At 43.5% G+C, this 10,418-nt stretch overlaps 1 protein-coding gene across 1 annotated transcript in view; it reads left to right on the top strand.

Annotated features, from left to right (window-relative positions):
• The first annotated feature begins 642 nt into the window (after positions 1–642).
• The window catches only part of LOC110530955 (protein NLRC3-like), a 79,379-nt gene continuing 69,603 nt past the window's right edge, over positions 643–10,418 (top strand). The window contains exons 1-2 of the mRNA XM_036934172.1: positions 643–942; positions 1,040–2,858. Of these exons, the coding sequence (XP_036790067.1) occupies positions 822–942; positions 1,040–2,858 (1,940 nt within the window). The 5' untranslated portion in view covers positions 643–821. The remainder of the gene's footprint in view (positions 943–1,039; positions 2,859–10,418) is intronic.

The following is a 10,418-nucleotide window of genomic DNA, read 5'->3' as shown; positions in this document are numbered from 1 at the left end:
GCAAACTCTGTACTGGTGGTGCCCCGATTCTACAGCTGAATCAACTTTAGGAGACGGTGCTTTCGCTTTCTGGAATTTGGGAGCCCTGAAGCCTTCATTCACAACAATTGAACCGCTCTCCTTGAAGCTCTTGATGATCCGATAAATGGTTGATTTAGTTGCGATCTTACTGGCAGCATTATCCTTGCCCGTGAATCCCTTTTATTGTGCTAAGCAATGATGACGGCACGTGTTTCCTTGCAGGTAACCGTGGTTGACAGAGGAAGAACAATGATTCCAAACACAACCCTCCTTTTGAAGCTTCCAGTCTGTTATTCGAACTCAATCAGCATGACAGAGTGATCTACAGCCTTATCCTCATCAACACTCGCACCTGTGTTAAGGAGAGAATCACTGACATGATGTCGGCTGGTCCTTTTGCGGCAGGGCTGAAATGCAGTGGAAATGTTTTTGGGGGATTCAGTTCATTTGCATGGCAAAGAGGGGCTTTGAAAATCATCTGATCACTCTTCATAACATTCTGGAGTATATGCAAATTTCTATCATACAAACTGAGGCAGCAGACTTTGTGAAAATTTATATTCATTCTCAAAACTTTTGGCCATGACTGTACATCATTCATTTAAAAGGCCAAAAATGGATTTAACAATTGCAGACTGTAGCTTTAAAAGAAACATCAGGACTTCTAGAAGTTCCACTATACAGTTGTTAAAATGAAGTAGATGAGGATTTGATGTGATATTGATGAGGTGTTCTGTCTCCCTGTTTTGTTCAGTGTCCAGAAGCCCAGAGCAGAGTCCCCTACAACCAGCCTGCTATCAATGAAGAGTGATCAGCCACCTGCTTTCAGCCAGGAACCATTACCAGATGACAATAATGAAGTGGAGAGTTTGGACAGTGAGGATGTATTAAAGATCACACACAACCTTCTGGACAGAAGAAGTAAGACTGTGTTTTATACAATATCACAAAGAACGGTACAAAGGCCCTTATAAAACACACAAACTTATGAGTCCCAACTCTCATTGTTTTCCTACAGGTCAAACTCTGCTGATAGTCCAACAAGACATTAAGGCTAAACTGAAACACAAGTATCAACACATATCTGAAGGAATTGGACACCATGGAAATCAATGTTTGTTCAAAGACATCTACACAGACCTCTACATCACAGAGGGTGGAAGTGGAGGGCTCAATAATGAACATGAGGTTAGACAGATAGAGATGGCATCCAATAAACAAACCACACAAGAGACACCAATCAAATGCAATGACATCTTCAAGCCTTTACCTGGACAAGACAAACCTATCAGAACTGTGCTGACCAAAGGAATCGCTGGCATTGGAAAAACAGTCTCTGTGCAGAAGGTCATCCTTGACTGGGCAGAGGGAAAAGCAAATCAGGACGTTCATTTCATGCTTCCTCTTCCTTTCCGTGATCTGAACCTGAAAAAGGACCAATACAGTCTGATGCAACTTCTTGCCCACTACTTCTCAGAGCTGAAAGAGATTGACAGCATTGAAGATGGTGAAACCAAAACTGTTTTCATTTTTGATGGTCTGGTTGAGTGTCGACTTCCTCTAGACTTCAAAAACAATGAGAAGTGCTGTGATGTCACGAAGCCAACCTCAGTGGACGTGCTGCTGACAAACCTCATCAAGGGGAATTTGCTTCCCTCTGCTCTACTCTGGATAACTTCACGACCTGCAGCAGCCAATCAGATCCCTCCTGAGTGTGTTGACCAGATGACAGAGGTACGAGGGTTCAATGATCCACAGAAGAAGGAGTACTTCAGGAAGAAAATCACAGATCAGAAACTGGCCAATGAAATCATCAAACACATGAAGACATCAAGGAGCCTCCACATCATGTGCCACATGCCAGTCTTCTGTTGGATATCAGCCACTGTCCTTGAGATGATGCTGAAAGAGGCAGAGAAGGATGAAGTCCCCAAAACTCTGACCCAGATGTACTCACACTTCATTCTCATCCAAATCATTGCGAAGAACAAGAAGTACCACAAAGCCACAGAGACGAACCCAAAGGAAATGTCTCAGTCAGACAAAGCGATGATCCTGAAACTGGCAAAGCTGGCTTTCCAACAGCTGCTGAAGGGCAACCTGATCTTCTATGAGGAGGACCTGAGAGAGTGTGGCCTTGATGTCACAGAGGCATCAGAGTACTCAGCATTGTGTGCAGAGATCTTTAAAGAGGAATCTGGGCTGTACCAAGACAAGGTCTACAGCTTTGTGCATCTGAGCATTCAGGAGTTTCTAGCAGCAGTGCATGCTTTAGAATCATGTCTAGACAAGAAGGAAAATGTTTTCTCCCCCAAAGCAGTCCCTACTGATGATGAAGAAGAGGAGGAGGAGGAGTCAATCCAGTTGTCTGACTTACACAGGAGAGCAGTGGACCAGGCCTTGAAGAGTGAGAATGGACACCTGGACTTGTTCCTCCGCTTCCTTCTGGGTCTCTCACTGGAGTCCAATCAGAATCTGTTACGAGGCCTTCTGACACAGACAGGAAGTACAACACAGACCAATGAGGAAACAGTTAAAAGAACAGTCAGGTACCTTTCAGACAAGATCAACCAGGAATCCTCACCAGAAAGGATCATCAACTTGTTCCACTGTCTGAATGAACTTGGTGCCAACTCTCTAGTTGAAGACATGCAGACCTCCCTGCATTCAGGAACTCTTTCAGAAACAAGACTAAAACCTGACCAATGTTCAGCCCTGGCCTACCTGTTACTGATGTCAGAGGAGGTGCTGGAGGAGTTTGACCTGAAGACATACAACACATCAGAGAAAGGTTATCAGAGGTTGCTGCCGGTAGTGAGAACCTGCAAGAGAGCACTGTAAGTTATGTTATTGAGTTGATGTATACAGTATCATTATAATGAAGGATTTGTTTATCTAACAGATTATCTCCTCTCTCCAGACTAGCTGGCTGTGAACTCACATATGAATCCTGTGAGACTCTGACCTCAGCGCTGCAGACACCAAACTCTCCCGTAAGAGAACTGGACCTTAGCTACAATGACCTGGGAGACAGAGGAGTGGAGCTGCTCTGTGATGGACTAACCAGTCCACTCTGCAACATACAGACACTAGTGTGAGTTAAATATCTTCAGTATCCACTGTCTTTATAGAGTTTATATATTTGTAGTTATTATGTGTTAGGTTTTTTACATTAGTTATCATAACATTATGATAAATATGCAGAAACATACATACAATGTGATAAATATATCAAACTAAGGTTGAGAATATCTTGAGTGAGATAGTATGTTTTTAGCATTGGTGAATCATGTGCGCTTTTGTTATTGTCTTAATGTATCTCATTATTCTTAAAGCGTTGCATATTTAACAGTGTATCGACATTAGTGGTCAAACTATTATGATTTTTACGCCGATACCGAATATTGGAGGACCAAAAAAAGCAGAAACCGATTAATTGGACGATTTTGTATTTTTTATCACAAATTAGACACCTTGCTTTCCCTGGTGCCAATTCAATGTCATTGTCCCACACTGGTGCTCTGCTTTTCTCTGCTATCTGTAAAATTAATATAATCGTACACACACACACACACACACACACAGCTCTCTGAAGTGACAGGGATACTGAAGAGTCTGCTTAGGAGACACAAATACTCTCAACTGTTTGAATAATTAAACTAGAGTTGAAGTTACCTGTGATGAATGTTGAAAACAACTGTAATTTGTATATGCAGGAAATCCTATTTTAATAATGGACATGGTATGTATTGACTACCAAAGTGTGAGTCATAAATCCCATGACACCTTCCAGCAAAATCTGAAAAGCGGTTCTTTCATTTATATATTCCATAGGATATGTTTAGATTCACTTCAAATCAGGTCTGTGTTTCGTGTAGGTTTACACCACCTTGCCAATTTAATAACTGTGTAGATATCCATAGGACAAGGTAACTCTGATCAATATTGGCTAAATATTAACAAAGATTTTTTTTTAAATTGTAGAGTGGATTTCTGAAAATATGTTGACAAACGTTACCTTATCCTAGCGAGATTTACACGACTATCAAAACTCCGAGGCGTTTCAAGCCTTCACAAAACACAGACCGTATTTGAAGTAGATCAAGACATTCTCTATGGAACACACGAACGGTAAAATAATGAAGGAACCCCTTTCGAGTTCAGCCGCAAAGGAATTATGACGCCGCGACTATTTCTCTCTATACCATTTGTATTTCAAATACCTCTGACTATTGGATGTTCTGATAGGCACTTTAGTATCGCCAGCCTGATCTCAGGAGTTGATAGGCGTGAAGTCATAAACGGCGTCAAGCATTGCGAAGAGCTGCCGGGAAACGGAGTAAAGGGCTGTTTGAATGAATGCTTACGAGTCTGCTGCTGCCTACCACCGCTCAGTCAGACTGCTCTATCAAATGACTCAATTTCCCTAGTTAATATGTCCCACTAACATGAATTTCTTTCAACTAAATATGCAGGTTTAAAAAATATATATACTTCTGTGTATTGATTAAGAATGGCATTGATGTTTATGGTACATTTGTGCAACGATTGTGCTTTTTTCGGCAATGCGCTTTTGTTAAATCATCAGCCGTTTGGCGAAGTAGGCTGTGATTCGATGATAAATTATAAGGCACCGCATTGATTATATGCAACGCCTAACCTAGTAATATCATCAACCATGTGTAGTTAACTAGTGATCATGTGAAGATTGTTTTTTATGAGGTAAGTTTAATGCTAGCTAGCAACTTACCTTGGCTCCTTGCAGCAACAAGGTCCTTTTGATGCTGCACTTGTGTAACAGGTGGTCAGCCTGCCACGCAGTCTCCTCATGGATTGCAATTTAATCGGCCATAATCGGCATCCGAAAATGCTGATTACCGATTATGAAAACTTGATTAATCGGCCCTAATTAATCGGCCGACCTCTAATCGACATATCTCCTCTCTCCAGACTGGTTGACTGTAAAATCACACATGAATCCTGTGAGACTCTGACCTCAGCTCTGCAGACACCAAACTCCCCCTTGAGAGAACTGGACCTCAGCTACAATGACCTGGGAGACAGAGGAGTGGAGCTGCTCTGTGTTGGACTAACCAGTCCACTCTGCAACATACAGACACTAGTGTGAGTTAAATATCTCAAATCAAATCAAATGCATTTGTCACAAACACATGGTTAGCAGATGTTAATGCGAGTGTAGCGAAATGCTTGTGCTTCTAGTTCCGACAATGCAGTAATAACCAATGAATAATCTAACCTAACAATTCCAAAACTACTACCTTATACACACAAGTGTAAAGGGATAAAGAATATGTACATGAAGATATATGAATGAGTGATGGTACAGAACGGCATAGGCAAGATGCAGTAGATGGTATCGAGTACAGTATATACATATGAGATGAGTAATGTAGGGTATGTAAACATTATATTAAGTAGCATTGTTTAAAGTGGCTAGTGATATATTTTACATCAATTCCCATCAATTCCCATTATTAAAGTGGCTGGAGTTGAGTCAGTGTGTTGGCAGCAGCCACTCAATGTTAGTGGTGGCTGTTTAACAGTCTGATGGTCTTGAGATAGAAGCTGTTTTTCAGTCTCTCGGTCCCTGCTTTGATGCACCTGTACTGACCTCGCCTTCTGGATGATAGCGGGGTGAACAGGCAGTGGCTCGGGTGGTTGTTGTCCTTGATGATCTTAATGGCCTTCCTGTGACATCGGGTTGTGTAGGTGTCCTGGAGGGCAGGTAGTTTTCCCCCGGTGATGCGTTGTGCAGACCTCACTACCCTCTGGAGAGCCTTACGGTTGTGGGCGGAGCAGTTGCCGTACCAGGCGGTGATACAGCCCGCCAGGATGCTCTCGATTGTGCATCTGTAGAAGTTTGTGAGTGCTTTTGGTGACAAGCCGAATTTCTTCAGCTCCTGAGGTTGAAGAGGCGCTGCTACGCCTTCTTCACGACGCTGTCTGTGTGGGTGGACCAATTCAGTTTGTCCATGATGTGTACGCAGAGGAACTTAACTTACTACCCTCTCCAATACTGTCCCATTGATGTGGATAGGGGGGTGCTGCCTCTGCTGTTTCCTGAAGTCCACAATCATCTGCTTTGTTTTGTTGAGTGTGAGGTTATTGGGGAGATGTTGTTGCCTACCCTCACCACCTGGGATCGGCCCGTCAGGAAGTCCAGTACCGAGTTGCACAGGGCGGGGTCGAGACCCAGGGTCTCGAGCTTGATGACGAGTTTGGAGGGTACTATGGTGTTAAATGCTGAGCTGTAGTCGATGAACAGCATTCTCACATAGGTATTCCTCTTGTCCAGATGGGTTAGGGCAGTGTGCAGTGTGGTTGCGATTGCGTCGTCTGTGGACCTATTTGGGCGGTAAGCAAATTGAAGTGGGTCAACGGTGTCAGGTAGGGTGGAGGTGATATGGTCCTTGACTAGTCTCTCAAAGCACTTCATGATGACGGAAGTGAGTGCTACAGGGCGGTAGTCGTTTAGCTCAGTTACCTTAGCTTTCTTGGGAACAGGGAGAATGGTGGCCCTCTTGAAGCATGTGGGAACAGCAGACTGGGATAAGGATTGATTGAATATGTCCGTAATCTTCAGTATCCACTGTGTGTTTATATATTTTGTATATAGTAAGTATGTGTATGTTTTTAACATTGTTTAATAATTTCCTTCTGTTATTGTCTTAATGAATAACATTATTCTTAAATATTTGCATATTTAACAGTGTATCAACATATCTCCTCTCTCCAGACTGGTTGACTGTAAAATCACACATGAATCCTGTGAGACTCTGACCTCTGCTCTGCAGACACCAAACTCCCCCCTGAGAGAACTGGACCTCAGCTACAATGACCTGGGAGACAGAGGAGTGGAGATGCTCTGTGTTGGACTAACCAGTCCACTCTGCAACATACAGACACTAGTGTGAGTTAAATATCTTCAGTATGAGTTATTATGAGTGTTTGAACATTTGTTAATCCTGTGCTCTTCTGCCCCCTAGTCTAGGTCAGTGTGGTCTGACAGAGGGTTGCTGTTCAGATCTGGCCTCAGTCCTGAGTTCACCTATCTCACAACTGAAACAACTGGAGCTGAGAGACAATGACCTGCAGGACTCAGGAGTTACACTGCTGTCTGCTGGACTGGAGGATCCAGACTGTAAACTACACACATTGGGGTAAGTATAGCAGTTTCAATCAGGTCGGTACTGAGCTGAGTTACACTGCTGTCTGCTGGACTGGAGGATCCAGACTGTAAACTACACACACTGGGGTAAGTACAGCTGTTTCAGTCAGGTCGGTACTGGTCTGAGTTACATTGCTGTCTGCTGGACTGGAGGATCCAGACTGTAAACTACACACACTGGGGTAAGTACAGCTGTTTCAGTAAGGTCTGTACTGAGCTGAGTTACACTGCTGTCTGCTGGACTGGAGGATCCAGACTGTAAACTACACACACTGGGGTAAGTACAGCTGTTTCAGTCAGGTCGGTACTGGTCTGAGTTACACTGCTGTCTGCTGGACTGGAGGATCCAGACTGTAAACTACACACACTGGGGTAAGTACAGCCGTTTCAGTCAGGTTGGTACTGAGCTGAGTTAAACAAATAATCTAATATTTCATCACAATGTTTGTGTCATGGACAAATGTATGGGTGTCCTACAAGATGATTGACACCAGTACATCAACCTAGACCGCTGTTGTGTCTCTCTGTAGGCTGTCTGGCTGTCTGGTCACAGAGGAGGGCTGTGCTGCTCTGTCTTCAGCTCTGAGGTCAAACCCCTCCCACCTGAAAGAGCTGGACCTGAGCTACAATCACCCAGGAGACTCTGCAGAGGGCCTGCTTTCAACTGCTCTGGTGGATGCCACATATAAGCTGATGAAGCTGAAGTAAGTCAGAAAAAATGTCCCAATAATGTGAGCAGTGGTTGTGTCATATGTAGTGTAGTAGGGTCAGTAACATGAGGACATGATGGTAGAATTAAGGGGAAGTTTACCCAGCAGGCTGAGCACTCCAACACAGCATACATCATCACCACATGAATACTCTTCTTCTGCATCTCTGATATCCTGTTGGAATTGTACTCTGTTCTGTATGCAGTAGGTAGGATAGAATACCTGTATGTCTCTAGTAATGAACTGTACTCTGTTCTGTATGCAGTAGGTAGGATAGAATACCTGTATGTCTCTAGTAATGAATTGTACTCTGTTCTGTATGCAGTAGGTAGGATAGTAATGAACTGGGATAGTGCACCAGAACACAACAATATGTTTTAAATGTTGACTGCTTTATTAGGTCTTTGTCAGTCAATAACCTGTTTCTCCTACAGTGTGGATCATGGAGGAGAGTGCAGGTTGAAATCAGGGCTGAGGAAATGTAAGTCTCTTAAATCCTAATTAACTGTATATTCAGAACTATAGTAACTAATCAATACTGGTTCTGTTCCTACAATACAACATTTTATATGAAGATGTGGTTTGATTAAACTCTCCGTTTGTCTACAGATGCCTGTTATCTCACCCTGGACCCAAATACAGCACACCCAAACCTGATACTGTCTGAGGGGAACAGGAAGGTGACACAGGTGGTGGAGGACCAGCATTATGAAGACCATCCAGACAGATTGGATCATCCCCAAGTTCTCTGCAGAGAAGGCTTATCTGGAGGTCGTTATTACTGGGAGGTGGAGAGGGATGGTGACGGGGCTTTCATTGGTGTGGCGTACAAAGGAATGAAGAGGAAGGGAGGGAAGATTGACCGTAGGATTGGACTCAATAGGAAGTCCTGGTGTTTAGTCTGCTATGATAGTGCTTATAACTTTTACCATAATGGAGTCATCAGATACAGTCGACCAGATACTTGTCCTGATTCTGACCGAGTTGGAGTGTATCTGGACTGGCCAGCTGGTACTTTGTCCTTCTATAGTGTGTCCTCCTCTGGTACACTGACACACCTTCACACAGAACACACCACATTCACTGAACCCCTCTATCCTGGGTTTATAATGTACTCCTCCGACTACACCTCATTGACCCTGTGTCCGATAGATGACCAACACATTCAGAGGTGAGTCATAGCGATGATTTATCATTTGTTTTCCTCTGGAATCATTCCTACAATTAGATTAGTAGTAGTGGTGTGTATTAATGTGTTCTGTTGGACCTACAGACAGTTAGATTAGTAGTAGTGGTGTGTTTTAATGTGTTCTGTTGGACCTACATACAGTTAGATTAGTAGTATTGGTGTGTTGTGTTCTGTTGGACCTACAGACAGTTAGATTAGTAGTAGTGGTGTGTTTTAATGTGTTCTGTTGGACCTACAGACAGTTAGCTTAGTAGTAGTGGTGTGTTTTAATGTGTTCTGTTGGACCTACAGACAGTCAGATTAGTAGTAGTGGTGTGTATTAATGTGTTAGTAGATTCATGTCCTCTATTTAATTTCAGTCTGTTAAACATCCCCTCTGTACAGTCATTCTCTCTCTAACCACTACCTGGTACCTGGTGACATCACATCTCTAGGGGGAATGTAACTCATGATACCTGGTGACGTCACATCTCTAGGGGGGAATGTAACTCATGATACCTGGTGACATCACATCTCTAGGGGGAATGTAACTCATGATACCTGGTGACGTCACATCTCTAGGGGGGAATGTAACTCATGATACCTGGTGACATCATCTCTAGGGGGGAATGTAACTCATGATACCTGGTGACGTCACATCTCTAGGGGGGAATGTATCTCATGATACCTGGTGACATCACATCTCTAGGGGGTATGTAACTCATGATACCTGGTGACTTCACATCTCTAGGGGGGAATGTAACTCATGATACCTGTTGACATCATCTCTAGGGGGGGAATGTAACTCATGATACCTGGTGACGTCACATCTCTAGGGGGGTATGTAACTCATGATACCTGGTGACTTCACATCTCTAGGGGGGAATGTAACTCATGATACCTGTTGACATCATCTCTAGGGGGGAATGTAACTCATGATACCTGGTGACATCACATCTCTAGGGGGGAATGTAACTCATGATACCTGGTGACTTCATCTCTAGGGGGGTATGCAACTCATGATACCTGGTGACTTCACATCTCTAGGGGGGAATGTAACTCATGATACCTAGTGACTTCACATCTCTAGGGGGGAATGTAACTCATGATACCTGGTGACATCACATCTCTAGGGGGGTATGTAACTCATGATACCTGGTGACTTCACATCTCTAGGGGGGAGTGTATCTCATGATACCTGGTGACGTCACATCTCTAGGGGGGAATGTAACTCATGATACCTGGTGACTTCACATCTCTAGGGGGGTATGTAACTCATGATACCTGGTGACATCACATCTCTAGGGGGGTATGTAACTCATGATACCTG

The sequence above is a fragment of the Oncorhynchus mykiss genome, chromosome 10, assembly GCF_013265735.2.
Source record: "Oncorhynchus mykiss isolate Arlee chromosome 10, USDA_OmykA_1.1, whole genome shotgun sequence".
In the NCBI taxonomy this organism is placed as follows: domain Eukaryota; kingdom Metazoa; phylum Chordata; class Actinopteri; order Salmoniformes; family Salmonidae; genus Oncorhynchus; species Oncorhynchus mykiss.
The sequence above is the reverse complement of the archived record's forward strand: the minus strand, read 5'-3'. Positions and strand labels throughout refer to the sequence as shown.